Genomic DNA, 15,463 nt, shown 5'->3' with positions numbered 1-15,463 from the left:
TTGGTGGATGCTGGGAAAGGCTGAATCATATTGGTGGATGCTGGGAAAGGCTGAATCATATTGGTGGATCCTGGGAAAGGCTGAATCATATTGGTGGATGCTGGGAAAGGCTGAATCATATTGGTGGATGCTGGGAAAGGCTGAATCATATTGGTGGATGCTGGGAAAGGTTGAATCATATTGGTGGATGCTGGGAAAGGCTGAATCATATTGGTGGATGCTGGGAAAGGCTGAATCATATTGGTGGATGCTGGGAAAGGCTGAATCATATTGGTGGATGCTGGGAAAGGCTGAATCATATTGGTGGATGCTGGGAAAGGTTGAATCATTTTGGTGGATGCTGGGAAAGGCTGAATCATATTGGTGGATGCTGGGAAAGGCTGAATCATATTGGTGGATGCTGGGAAAGGCTGAATCATATTGGTGGATGCTGGGAAAGGTTGAATCATATTGGTGGATGCTGGGAAAGGCTGAATCATATTGGTGGATGCTGGGAAAGGTTAAATCATATTGGTGGATGCTGGGAAAGGCTAAACTAAATTGGTGGTTGCTGGGAACGGTTATATTATATTGCTGGATGCTGAGAAAGGTTAAATCATATTGGTGGAAGCTGGGAAAGGCTGTCTTATTGGTGGATGCTGGGAAAGGCTGAATCATATTGGTGGATGCTGGGAAAGGCTGAATCATATTGGTGGATGCTGGGAAAGGCTGAATCATATTGGTGGATGCTGGGAAAGGTTGAATCATATTGGTGGATGCTGGGAAAGGCTGAATCATATTGGTGGATGCTGGGAAAGGCTGAATCATATTTGTGGATGCTGGAAAGGCTGAATCATATTGGTGGATGCTGGGAAAGGCTGAATCATATTGGTGGATGCTGGGAAAGGCTGAATCATATTGGTGGATGCTGGGAAAGGCTGAATCATATTGGTGGATGCTGGGAAAGGCTGAATCATATTGGTGGATGCTGGGAAAGGCTGAATCATATTGGTGGATGCTGGGAAAGGCTGAATCATATTGGTGAATGCTGGGAAAGGCTGAATCATATTGGTGGATGCTGGGAAAGGCTGAATCATATTGGTGGATCCTGGGAAAGGCTGAATCATATTGGTGGATGCTGGGAAAGGCTGAATCATATTGGTGGATGCTGGGAAAGGTTGAATCATTTTGGTGGATGCTGGGAAAGGCTGAATCATATTGGTGAATGCTGGAAAAGGCTGAATCATATTGGTGGATGCTGGGAAAGGCTGAATCATATTGGTGGATCCTGGGAAAGATTGAATGTTTCTTAGGTTAGGTTAAGTTGGGTTAGGTTAAAGGCCCCTCTAAGTAAAATAATGAGAAAGAATCATCACTCACGCAAACCATTTCAAAATATATATTAACGTATATGTGATCAGTTTATGCATCATCTATTTTATGAGGTTTATATCATGGCAGAAATTTGGCCCATCGCTGGTACACGGTAAAGCCACAAATTTGGCCCATCGCTGGTACACGGTAAAGCCATAAATTTGGCCCATCGCTGGTACACGGTAAAGCCACAAATTTGGCCCATCGCTGGTACACGGTAAAGCCACAAATTTGGCCCGTCGCTGCTACCGGGTTAAACTCCTTCTGTCGGGGCACTGGAAACAGTCGATGTGAGAAGCGGAGGCGGCTGAGAATAGCGACTTAAGACCAATGTTTTGTACACGACCAGGGACGAGGATGTCTACGTTGCTAGCCTTGCCGACGTCACTGAAACAAGCACAAAATACCCTCATGTGATTTGTGAACTTCCGCGCACAGCATACCTCGTTCTCTCCTTTGTGTCCATCATCGCGAGTATTCAGAAATCCGCCAGATCAATATTTATCATAGTAATCGTCAGGCGTCCACAGGGTATTCTACAGTTTTTGAGGACTTTTGGTGATTATGATTAGTATTAGTATTGATAGTATTATTATTAGTATTGATAGTATTAGTATTAGTATTGATAGTATTAGTATTAGTATTGATAGTATTAGTATTGATAGTATTAGTATTAGTATTAGCATTGGTATTAGTATCAGTATTAAGAGACGAATGAGTAGAGAGAGAGGAGAGCGGACACTGTAGGCTATCTGTTAAGCAGCTCCCGAACACCTGAAACGCCTGGTAAGCGATAATGAAAGCGAAAGCAATGAGAGGGGTATAGAAAGAGGACGAGAGAATACAGAATATTATACAAGTGGAGGAACGTATGTTAACAAATATCTTTAGAGTACAGAAGCAAACAAGCAACTCTTCAAATGTTTCCACCGAGCGTTACGTGTACCTGATGTTTGTGGCTGCGGAGCGGTAAACCTGTTATTGGGTGCGGCGGGGATACGGTCACACAACACCACTGCCAGCTCAACTACGCTTGGCTTAGAAGCTCGCAAGTTCAAGGCCAGTGTGCCGACCCTCCCTCCCATGACACACACGCCGCGCTGGAGCCGCTGTGACGCGAGTGACTACTTCGATACACTCCCTCGAGGCGCTGGTGCGAGTGAAGGAGGCGTACACGATGCGTCGAGCTGCCGCCGCCCCGAGCTGCAGCATTGAAACGGGACATCCTGCATCCTCAAAGGCAGAGTGGCGCGCCAGGCTCTCGACAGCGCCAAGAACAGCAAGCTTGAACGACAAAGGTTTCCTCGACGAGCTTTCTTTAACCAAATGAAATGCTTGTCTCCTCTCTTCGAAGAATGAACCTCGGGAACCTGTTTTTTCTTTGCATTTTAAGTATCTTAGCTAAAATATTACTCCCCGACTAGTAAATATGCACGCCACCCCAAACAAGGCGGTAATCATGCAAACTTACTTTCTTTTTTGCATTTCAGATACTTTGGCTAAAACATTACTACCCTAACTAGTGGACATAAGTGCCACCCAAAATAAGGCGGTAATCCACGAAAATCTGTTTTGTTTATGTTTTTTTTTTCATTTCAGATACTTTGGCTAAAACATTACTACCCTAACTAGTGGACGTCAATGCCGCCCAAAATAACACAGTAATCGCGGAAACATGTTTTTTTCTTTGCATTTCAATTTCTTCAGCTAAAACGTTACTAGCCGAAAACGCAAATAGCAGTGCCGATTCCGCCCGGCTGCCTTCTACCTCCTCCTTTACCTCTGTTTTCCCTCGCTTTCCCTCTTTGTGGCCTCTTGCAGTTTCCCTATGTTCTTGTGTTCTTATGTTCTTATATAGATGGATGTGTATTGATATTTATCTTTGTATGTACGCCCACCCCCCTCTCTGTACCTTCCCCCACACTGTTCTAATAAATATTTGAATTTGAATGTGACCCCCTTAGTGAACATAAGTGCCACCCCAAATCAAGGCGGTAATCCACGGGGCGTCCGAAGCCTTGCGTGAGAAGCGAGGCGGGAGCAGCGTCGCCAAATTATCGTATTAACCACATATCGTATCTATCATTTTTATGCCTCAAACTCTCGTACCTACACAAGTAACGTGAGAAAATCAGAGTTAGTGCTAAAACTGTTGAATATTGATGTTTTTCGTTCTTTGTTGTTATAGTTGTCGGTCAGCAACTACGAAAATGAAATGTGATGAGTACGATAATTTGACAACGCTGGGCGGGAGCATGGCAGGAGCGAGGGCGTTGCTCCCCGACATTGAAGCTACTCGACATTTTCCTTCCCCCACGGAATTATGAAAGCCCCAAATTAAGAAAAGTACCTCACCCCAAAATAACTTAAATGTAAGAACAAAGAGAGTCAAAGGAATAACGAAGAGAAACTAAACAGAAGGTAGAAATGGGAGAAGAAACTCGACATTTTCTTTCCCCACGGAATTATGAAAGCCCCCCCCCCAAAAAAAAAAAAAAAAACTACTGAACTGAACTGAAATAACTAAAGTGTAAGAACAAGGACACTTAAAGGAGGAGGGAAAAGTGAAAAGCTAGGGATGAGGTGAAAATGGGGCAAAAGAACAAGGAAGAGGAGCAGAGAGATCCCGCTGCAAAGACAATCCAGCAGAATCTCGACTATCGCGAGAATCGGTGGACGGAAGAAATCGCACTAAATGAATTCGCACTTTCCGAAGCAAATAACCAACGTGCCGCGCTACTTGGCTTCCCTTCACGTAGGTCAGTTTCTCATCGAATTCCGTCCCCGTTATCCGGTATTTTCAGACGCCTCCACCTCTCACATCAACAATTTCCAAAGGTCAAAAAGGAGATCAGTCGGGTTGTAGTGCATGTTTTTAGGTTCACGGTACAAAAGAGGGGTCAAACTGCCACCAGGGTCATTAAACTACCCACCCTGGACATGCACACAACTCCTACGAAAGCCTTGTCAAATGTGTGTGCTTGGGCGCCGAAATGTTTAAGGATCGTAATACAAGACATTTCGTTGCCCAAGAACACCTAATGGACAAGGCTTTCCTAGGAGTTGTGGGCATTTTCAGCAGTACTTTCATGACCCTGGCGGTAGTTTGACCCTTCCTCTGTACCATGAACCTGAAGAAACACTCATTAGAACCCGACTGACCCCCTCTTTGACCTTAAGAAATACCTGATGTGAAAAGCCAGAATGTCTTATAATACCGACTTAATACCATTTTGCAGCTCCTTTAAAAACGTACAATTTGATCTCTTAACTCTTCGGAACATTACTGAACCATCCTCGCAACAACAACAATAACAACAACAGCAGCAACAACAACAAAAACAACAACAACGCTGAAGAGGAAAGCATCAGGCCACATCTGGAATAAATCTAACAACCATTCTTGACACCTTTTCCCTCATCACGTGCAGCATTTGTCCGTTTTCCTTTATCTTTTTTGAGTCTTTGGTCCGCCTCTCGTACCGTGAAACACACACACACACACACACACACACAAACACACACAAGCGTAAAACAACCCGTACCGTCATCATGAGCAGAGTTAAGCTACCATAAGCCTGGCAGTCACAAGCCCCCTCTTCGCTGCTTTCTCTAATGATCGACGGGACTTGTAGCCCCTATGAGAGGAAGGAAGAGAGTCTTACAGCAGTGCGGGAAACCTCACACAATCACCCTCGGCCCCGCGCTGGCTCTGACCTAAGCTGTCCTGGCCGCCAAGGTTGGTTCGTGGTAATGGTGTTTTCAGGCACTTGGCCGGCTTCTAATGCCTGTAATACACACAGCCAGCAAGCCAGCAGGTCGTGGTGTTGCTGTTCCATAACTGTGTGTGTGTGTGTGTGTGTGTGTGTGTGTGTGTGTGTGTGTGTGTGTGTGTGTGTGTGTGTGTGTGTGTGTGTGTGTGTGTGTGTGTGTGTGTGTGTGTGAGAGAGAGAGTGTGTGTGTGTTTGTAACTTTGGAATTAAATAATGGTCTTGAACGCACCTTCCTTCTTTCTCTTCTTTTTTTTATTCTCTCTCTCTCTCTCTCTCTCTCTCTCTCTCTCTCTCTCTCTCTCTCTCTCTCTCTCTCTCGCTCTGCCTACCTATCCATCTATCATCTATCTTGCTTTGGTTGTGCTTGCTTTAACTGCGGGAGTGGCGGTGGCCGAGTAGCCAGCGTGGTGATCCCGAGAACGTAGGTTCGAGTCCCACGGCAAGATGCTGACAAATTTTCACCAACGCCAAGTGGAGAAAGTTAACCCACATGGTGTCCGAATCTTTAATCAACTCTTACATCCCTAACTTCAACCCTTTGGTCAAGAGGAGCACCGGGAGGCAGCATGGGCCAAGCAAGTGTCATATTATACCACGGCATCAACTATAAATAATAATCCGCCAGCACCGCGGGTCCACCATGCAGGCACCTCAAGAGAGCATACTGGTGGTATAGGCAGCACGTAAAAAAACACTATATATTAACTTTCTCTGGCCATTTCTACTCATTTTGTTTCTTCTACTTTGCACAAAAACAAAATTAATCCTATTCCCCTTTACCGTCAAGGCGGCACACCTCAAAATACCGTTAATCTGTGAAGCAAGAATTACCTTTAACTTGTCAAATTTCAATTCAGGTAATCAAAATCCTCTACCGATTGAGCAAACACCTCGACGTGGTGAAGAGTATTGCGTCCTACAGTGATTCAACAGACCATGACAGACACATCACAACCATGCGATAAGGCCCTAGGAATAGTATCCTGACAGAGCTTGGCCCAAAAGAGGCTAGGAGCTGTGGTGGTGGTGGTGGTGACTGCGGCGGACATGCCCTAATAAGGCGAAGCGTGTCAGTGGGCTGCGAGCCGTGATGGCGGGGACGGGAGGGCGGCGGGCGTGGTGGTCGCGGCGTGCTGGGAGTGGCTAAAGTGAGGAAGCCTTACAAGGTCTCCATTAGTTGGATCGAGAGATCCTGTTAGTGACGCGGCACGCTCACGCCACGTCGCTGCCGCTATATAAGTGCTGACCTTCAGTGGTCCACGTTCTATTCCTCCGCCGGCCAGCACGACCCGCCCACGACGCCTGCTTCGAGTACCCGACTCAGTGCCCCGCCAGGACCGACAAGTATGATGACCCAGGACTTCGACGACAACGTTACCGGGAGTCCCGACAGCGGCGTAGAGGAGTCCCTCGGGGAGTCCTTCATGCGCCTGGCTTTGGACGGCAGCTTGACTCCCGAAAGCCTCGAGGATGACAGTCTTCAGGAGCCCGACAACACCAACGTCTCTGGCAAGGGTAAGTCGATGACCCACCAGACGTCCGTCAGCTCGGAGGAGACGCTTCCTTCGGGCACGGAGGACCAGGAGGTGACGAACAATGGCCTTCTCAGCCGCGAGGAGCGGGTGGTGGCCATCAAGGAGATGCTGGAGATCTACTTTAGCGACAACTACCTCACGAGGGACATCTTCCTCCTCAAGCATTTCCGACGCAGCAAAGAGGGCTGGATATCCTTGAAGTTCATGGCGGCCTACAAGAGGATCAAGCGGACCACCAAGTGCCTGGAGGAGGTGAAGGAGGCGGCGCAGGCGTCGCCGCTGCTGCAAGTCAACGCGGAGGGCAACAAGGTGCGTCGCCTGGCGCCCATGCCTGCCTGCATCGACGAGTACATCCCAACCCGCATGACGCTCGTGGGGGAGCTCCCTCGCGATCTACGAAACCTGACGGCCCTGTCCAAGTACATGGCCAGCTATGGCACCATCGCCTCCATCCAGCTGATGCGGCCAGGCGTAACGCCGCCAGAAATACTGCGCGAGACGGTGCAGAACTTCGTCAAGGTGCGGGACCAGTGGTGCGCGCTTATCGAGTTCGACGAGATCACAGCGGTGGAGAAGCTGATGGACATAATCAACAGCGGGATGGAGGACTCAGGCCTCAGCTGGGCCATGGAACTCATCATGCCCTGGCGTACCGGCAAGGCCCTCGACTACTCCAGCAACTTAAACAAAAACCGGTGCATGTCATGCTCCTCCTCGGGCTACTCCTCGCCCTGCCTCACGCCAGACCAGTCCCCAAGTGTGGTCGGCCGACCAACCCGGGTGCGCGGCTACACCAAGCGGGAGAGGATGGTGATGCAGCAGGGCGCGCCGTGCCACTCCTACGTGTGCCAGCACCCTGCGGCCATCCCGTCACCCATGACGTCCCGCAAGTACTACTGTCGCGGGACTCAGATCATCAGCCCCGGGGAGAGGGGGAGCCCGTCGCCGAGGCGCTCACCCATCATGACCGAGGCCAGCAGGAGCGTCAACTGGCGCGCGCCGGCGCTGCCCGCTCAGTGACGGCCGCCGGCCCACGGCAGCATTGGATCCTGCTCTCATGGCTTCCTTGAAACGCAACATTTCAGTGTGATAACCTTCGGCCGTGATCCAGTTGACGCAACGCAACAATAGGTATAAGGCGAGATTGTCCCAAGAGAAGTATGAAGCCGATGACAACACAGCGGAGTCTTGAAAGCTGAGCTTCGCCTGTGTGCGTGTGTCGCTGACGTCGTCATCAATACCAACAAGAGGAGCAGAGTCTCTAGCAAAAACAATTCCATGATTACTAGTGTTGAACGCACAGTCGATTGACTTCATTCAAATCGTTGATCTATTTTCAAATGGCATCATTAGGCAAACGTTCCTGTGTTAATGCATCTCTTAGGATAAAATTCAGATAAATTCTACACATTTACCACACTATTCTATAAGCCTCGGAGGTGTTGCTATGCAACAGTTCCTTACCTGTTATATACGTGTACTAGTAGTCCGAGTTAGAAAAGCTATAACCAGGGTAACTGTGATTTTCTTTCTTATAAATATTTTAAAGCTATTTATTATAAATAAGTTTTATCTAAGTAAAGTAAATTCTACAGAAATCTTTCATTCAGATAAAGTCGCTAGACCATCATAAAACATAATCACTTCATCATCTAGTTCACTCATATTTTAATATTTCACTACAATAAACAATCGTGATATTGAGCATCACAAAATTTTTATCTAACCCTATTGTAACGATCCCAAAGAATGCTTGATAAACTGGTCACACCAGCACCCACAGACAGGATGAAGCCCGATCAACGCCCGCTTGATGGGCGCTCATCTGACGAACACGTGAACCAGCATCATTGAGCAAGTCCCCCCCGCCCCCCTCCGTCCGTGGATGGCAAGTTGTCAGCTGTCATTCCAGTGTCTCCCTCTCCTTCCCCATTTACTGACAGATTCTAATCTCAATAAAATATTAAAAGCTACCTAATTCAGTCTTGCTTTGCCAAACAGGAGAGAGAGAGAGAGAGAGAGAGAGAGAGAGAGAGAGAGAGAGAGAGAGAGAGAGAGAGAGAGAGAGAGAGAGAGAGAGAGAGAGAGAGAGAGAGAGAGAGAGAGAGAGAGAGAGAGAGAGAGAGAGAGAGAGAGAGAGAGAGAGAGAGAGAGAGAGAGAGATAAAAATATATATATATATATATATATATATATATATATATATATATATAGATAGATATATATATATATATATATATATATATATATATATATATATATATATCACTGTGTAACTCTACGCATACTGAGCTGCTACAAGACACTGCTTCTGACTAATACAAGCAAGGGTAAGGGACACGGAGGTAAGAGGTTGCTGGGGCGGTGCTCGTGGATTCCAGCACAAGAACACACCCAGCCTTACACTGCCCTGAGATAAGCAACAGTTACATCATGACGCAAAAAGGAGTGATATAAACATTCCTATCAAGCAAGAATTTACTCACGGTCTTTGTTCAGGCTGTATATTGTGTAAATTTTTAGAACCTATTGTGTAAGGCTTTGAAACCTATTGTGTAAGGCTTTGGAACCTATTGTGTAAGGCTTTGGAACCTATTGTGTAAGGCTTTGGAACCTATTGTGTAAGGCTTTGGAACCTATTGTGTAAGGCTTTGGAACCTATTGTGTAAGGCTTTGGAACCTTTGACAAGGTTGATACACTGCCACAGCCTAGAGCCCGGGGAGGCAGTGGCTGAGTGGTCAGCGCGTGGGTCCCGCGTTCGCCGCGTTCTGCACGATGCGGGGTGGAATGCACTGCTACCACCTGGTAAATTTTCCTAAAGCTTCATGAAAATCGTGCAGAAAGTAAAACCAAGAAATAATATATGTTAATTTTGTACTAGTTTTGAGAAAAACGCTATTAAAGTTTTGCTAAAGTTCTTCGGCCCAGTGAAGGCACTATACTGTCAATGCTACTTTCATATGAATTTTATGGGATCAGTAATCACATATCAGTGAGTGGATAAAAGGATCAGGCACCTTGTCCCCCCTTATAAGGGTATTAATCGGTCAAAGGTGAGGGTGTCAGGGCGCGCCACGTCCCTCATTGTTGCAAGGTTCGATCAGTACTCTCCAGGTGCATAGCTATCGGTTGGAATTCCTTTGTCTGTGTTCCTCTTCTTCTTTATTGTCTTCTTCGGTGTAATTCTTCTCTTTTCTCTCATTTCTAATCTTTTTTTCTATGTATTCGCCCGCTACAAAGTCAGATCCGCCATCTTGGGGTTGGCAAGAAGGTGTCTGCCGCTCCCAGCCTTACCTAGGCTTAGCTTTGACCTGACTACCTCCTACCTAGACCTCATTGTTAGACATAATGAATTTTATAAATCTTTTATCTCATCGCAACGCAACACCGTCTGTGCCTCAAAATCCCCGCACCATGAAGTTATTGTTCCTTCTTCGAAGTCACTGGGAGGGGAGTGCTGTAGCGGGCGAGTCCCCGCTGGAACCAGTGACCAAGGAAAATTGAGTGCCCAGCACAGAATCAATTTGTTAACGTTTTCGTCCGTGTCTCCTAAGTGTTCTTGTCTCTCGTCGCGCTCCCTGTTGTCCGTGTTGCGTCTCAATTGTTTATCTTTTGTTACTTGTTTATCTTCCACTGTCTGTCCTCGTCTTGCAACAGTTAACTTCACACACCAACATTTATATGTCCTCTACACTTCACTACATTCATCCACACGCATATACACTCAACCACCTCTTTTATGTGTTTTGTCTGTCTCAATGACCTGTGTATGTTTTTTGTGAATAAAGTAACCCTGACGGATATTGCCTTTCTCTATCCGTGAACCCATTAGCGCTTAGAACACTCACTGCCGCCACTCCGGAGTGATAACTTGACATTTTCCCACCTCGCGCCGTCTCCTCTTCATCCTACCTCCATGATTCAGACAAGTAAAAAATTCATATCGCCAAACAGAACAAACTGAGACCGCCCCGCGCCACCCCCGGCCAGCGGCTCGCGGAGGTGCCAATCACGCCGACACTACAGAAAATAAGACGTGGCCCGATCCCGCGTCTCACCCGGGACTTATCAGGTCGAGTGCCTGGGACACAACACCTGCGGGGCGCCGGGCTCAGCGTCAGCATTAGTACGGACACAGTTACATTGAAAAAAGCGTTCCTTCCCACATGACGCTGAGTTTCCTTTCCACGTCTTACGCAAACCAACAGATGGCCACGTGATGATGATGATGATGATGATAATATTGACACAGTTCCAAACTTATCCACCTTTTATGCAAACCACCGGATGACCACGTGAATATGATGATGTGATGATGATGATGATGATTACAATAATAATAATAATAATAATAATAATAATAATAATAATAATAATAATAATAATTAAAACAGTAATGACAATAATACCAATAATAACAATAATAAAAATAATAATGATAATCATGATACTACTACTACTACTACTACTACTACTACTACTACTACTACTACTACTAATAATAATAATAATAATAATAATAATAATAATAATAATAATAATAATAATAATAATAATAATAATAATAATAATAATAATAATAATAATAATAATAATAATAATAATAATAATAATAATATTATTATTATTATTATTATAATTTTAATATTTATATTAATTAATCACATTTTAATGATTAAAATAATTATCATCATTATTGTTACATTATTGTAATTATGATCATTATAATCATTATCATTGTTATTATTATCATTATTATTATTACTATTATTATTATTATATATATATATATATATATATATATATATATATATATATATATATATATATATATATATATATATATATATATATATATATATATATATATATATTACATGAAAAAAGCGCCGGTAGGCTTTCTTCAGGGGCAGATGGTCGGCCCATGCCCGTCGTGGCGCAGGCAATTTTTTATAGTGGCGCCAGCTATACTTGACTCATATTATTATTATTATTATTATTATTATTATTATTATTATTATTATTATAATTATAGTTATTGTTATTGTTATTGTTATTATTATTATTATTATTATTATTATTATTATTATTATTATTATTTTTATCATTGTTATTATTATTATCATCATAATAATAATAATAATAATAATAATAATAATCATTATTACTGTTATTGTTATTATTATTATTATTATTATTATTATTATTATTATTATTATTATAATTATTATTATTATAGTAGTCGTAGTCGTAGTAGTAATAATCGTAATCGTAGTAGTTGTAGTAGTAGTAGTAGTAGTAGTAGTAGTAGTAGTAGTAGTAGTAGTAGTAGTAGTAGTAGTAGTAGTAGTAGTAGTAGTCATTGGCGGGGTGGGGCCAATGAATTGCTTTGTGAAAGGATATGAGAAAATATACCGCTCACAACGCAACTCTAATAGATGGAGACCCGTAGTAGTAGAAAAAAAAGAAAAAAAAGTAGTAGTAGTAGTAGTAGTAGTAGTAGTTGCTGTTGTTGTTGTTGTTGTTGTTGTTGTTGTAGTAGTAGTAGTAGTAGTAGTAGTAATAGTAGTAGTAGTAGTAGTAGTAGTAGTAGTAGTAGTAGTAGTAGTAGTAGTAGTAGTAGTAGTAGTAGTAGTAGTAGTAGTAGTAGTAGCTGCTGCTGCTGTGTTTTCATTTTTATTTATTATTCATTACGTGACTGTGATGGGACACACTTAGGGGGGGGAGGGGTCGGGCCGACCCAAGAGAGGCACCAGTAAAAGCTCTGTCAGGAAACGACGATGTCTGTTATAACGCGGGGAGATAGCATAGTCACTATGAGGAGGTGTGAATGTAAAGAGCCGGGTCAGCTGGGGATGCGTTAGGACTTGAACAAAATTATCTGAATAAAGTTGTGCTGTTGCCAAGTCCTGTACACTACATAGGTAGGGTGAGGAAGGAGGAGGCTTTGAATGGACATTATTTTATTTATAGTACTGTGCGTGTACCATGACTTGACAGGTGAATGACAAGAATTGTGAGGCGCAGTGGTGAGTCTTGAGGATGCCGAGTAAAGAACGGGAAGCGATAGGTACCAAGAGGGATGACTAATTTATATTTTTATGATATAGTTATATGGGAACGTTTCTCTTTCACGTTACAAGATCTTTCAGTGAATCGTTTACCACACAGTAAGAAGATTAGCAAAAGTGATCAGAGAACAATGATGAAAACGGGTACAGCTAAATTATCTGAATATATGTATGTGAACGAGTTGTATATACTTTTCAGTCCGTGGGAGAAACACTTTCGACCGTATTACAAACTCCCCCCCCCCACCCCCACCCCACCCCAGGCCCTTCCTTGACATCATTTCCAACGACATCAGTCAGACGTCGTTCTCTGCGAGCTTTCTATGAACCATTCCTACGGGTCAATTACTACACCCATTAAGCATTTTTTTCTTTGATAGTAATAATATGACGCAAAATAGACTAAGAAAAAGAAATTGGAAATGAAGTAAAAGAAATTCATCGAGAAGTAAATACAGTTTAGAAGCTGCAGTTATCCTTTTTTTTTAATAAGTAACTTTTGATTGCGTGGCAGAGCTCAGAATATGGCCGTTTTGCTTCAGCCTTAACATCTCAGAACGATTTCGGTTTAGCTTACCGATATTGGTACCGACAGAAAATATATTCAGATCAATTATCATCATCTTAGTAGGGAATACATGATTAGTGATACTGATAAGAGATTCGTGAGTGTATCATGGAAATAAGTTTGGACAATACTGATACTGTGGTTTATATTTTGGGAATGGACGAATGCTGAAATGCTTTAACCCCTTGCCTGCGAATTTCCTACCAGAAGACCTCACCAAGCTACATAAATGGAACAAAAAGTGGCTGCTATAATTCAATGAAGAAAAATGTAAAGTCCTTCATCTTGGGAGGGGATATCCAGCATACCAGTACCACATGGGAAACACTCCACTATCCACTGCAGAGGAAGAGAAAGACCTGGGACTATATGTTACCAGGCTACCAGTGAAGGGATATCCAGCATACCAATACCACATGGGAAACACTCCACTATCCACTGCAGAGGAAGAGAAAGACCTGGGACTATATGTTACCAGGCTACCAGTGAAGGTCAAATCTGTGCCAATCGCAGCGGACGGGTTAAATAGTGAGGAAACAAGTACTGCAATGTTTTAACTACTGAGAATGAACGTATAGCCCAACCAGCTACGAATCTGAGGGCCCGGGTTCGATCTCAGACAGCGCAGTCTACGCCAAGCTCATCAACTGTGAAATGAGGATGGACAAACAGACTTCCTTCAAAACGGCACGGGACGACTACAGCTGCGAGGGAGCATAATATGATAGACATTGGTGTTTTCTAGTACAGCATCATATTGTCGGAATATGCACGAACGTAAATGGCAGGTACCTTGGAAGGAACAGACAATGAAAACTGCAGTCCATTACATGACGAATTTAATAATTATTTTAACATTCAAGAAAAAACGTTCTTCCTTAGGAAATCTGCTGTTGTTTCATGTTTTCTGTTTCCTACACTTCATTATATTTACGCTTGTTTAACTTTTAGGTTTAAAATTTTAATGAAACTTTTTTTGAAATTGCAATGATATTCTTTTCATGATTACATCAGTGCATTATGTTCTGCCCCACTAGTTAGTAAGTAATCTTCTTGATGAGTAAACCCTCGTCACTATTACTAACAATTATTATTATCAGTATTGATGATAACAGTACCACTATATATGTGCAATTCAAAAATCCTCAGATCTCGCGTTATGTATCACGAAATGTTTTGAACCAAAAGACATAATCACCGTCATTTGGCTCACACGATGAGATAACACAGTGACCCAAAGCTGGCGAGTGTGCAAGTAACTGTTACGGATCGCGCGGGCCCGGTGACATGACGAGAGGCGGGGTGCCGCACCCACCAGGGCCACCACTGATACGACAGATGCCTTTACGGTACACACTCGGCATGCACTCACGACGTGACCACATTTTCCGCGTTTGTTCACTCTGCAATTCACGATGCTTTAATTAAGAGTGCCCGCAGTTTCCTTACTTGGTTGCACTGGAAAGAGTTCAAACAAGTAACATCAGCTAAAAAAGAAAAAAAATAGTCACATTGAAAACAGCACAAAAAAATCTCTTTCTCTGTTTATTGAAATGATGGTAGTAATATCACAATAACAATAATGAAAATAAGGGAAATATAATAATAATAACAATAATAATAATAATAATAATAATAATAATAATAATAATATAAACATAAATACTATTCCTTTCAATTATTACTATTATGATTTATTTATTTTCATCAGCATTATTATTATTATTATTATTATTATTATTATTATTATTGTTATTATTATTATTATTATGGCAAGCACTTCTTTTGTATCATTACAATTATTAGATTTAATAATTAATACTTGATGATATACATTTGTAGTTCTCAGACACAAGCATGATCAATCCAGCCGTCAACCAACGGGAGCCACGCCAGGGGGCGAGCTGAGCCGCAGCCTTCTACTTGGCTGAGCCGCCTCGCCTCAACGCCATCCCCGGGACGCATATTCCCGAACCCAATTATTGTTCGAACACTAAATGGTGACTGGGAGAGGCGGATTGGTGACTTTGGTAATAAATGTCTACACAGAATCATGAAATATCGCTGGAATGAGTGTCAAACCGGCGACTACTCCATGAGACTGATTCGACATTTATTATCTGCATATTCCGTCAACGCCAACTTCGGCTATACGGACACGT

At 43.2% G+C, this 15,463-nt stretch overlaps 2 protein-coding genes across 2 annotated transcripts in view; one reads left to right on the top strand and one right to left on the bottom strand.

Moving 5' to 3' along the window:
* Positions 1 to 10,555, bottom strand: part of LOC126982679 (BRISC and BRCA1-A complex member 2-like) — a 187,082-nt gene extending 176,527 nt beyond the window's left edge. Inside the window, exon 1 of the mRNA XM_050834949.1 lies at positions 10,511 to 10,555. Within this exon, the coding sequence (XP_050690906.1) occupies positions 10,511 to 10,540 (30 nt within the window). The 5' untranslated portion in view covers positions 10,541 to 10,555. The remainder of the gene's footprint in view (positions 1 to 10,510) is intronic.
* LOC126982681 (la-related protein 6-like) lies at positions 6,141 to 8,634 on the top strand. The gene has a single exon (XM_050834955.1). The coding sequence runs from the start codon at positions 6,473 to 6,475 to the stop codon at positions 7,679 to 7,681; it is 1,209 nt and encodes a 402-aa protein (XP_050690912.1). The 5' UTR covers positions 6,141 to 6,472; the 3' UTR covers positions 7,682 to 8,634.
* Positions 10,556 to 15,463: the final 4,908 nt, after the last annotated feature.

The sequence above is a fragment of the Eriocheir sinensis genome, chromosome 51 (assembly GCF_024679095.1).
Source record: "Eriocheir sinensis breed Jianghai 21 chromosome 51, ASM2467909v1, whole genome shotgun sequence".
NCBI classification, from domain to species: domain Eukaryota; kingdom Metazoa; phylum Arthropoda; class Malacostraca; order Decapoda; family Varunidae; genus Eriocheir; species Eriocheir sinensis.
The sequence above is the reverse complement of the archived record's forward strand: the minus strand, read 5'-3'. Positions and strand labels throughout refer to the sequence as shown.

Bases quoted from the DNA above. Each gene is read 5' to 3' on its own strand.
- LOC126982681 (XM_050834955.1), top strand. From the start codon at position 6,473: ATGATGACCCAGGACTTCGACGACAACGTTACCGGGAGTCCCGACAGC.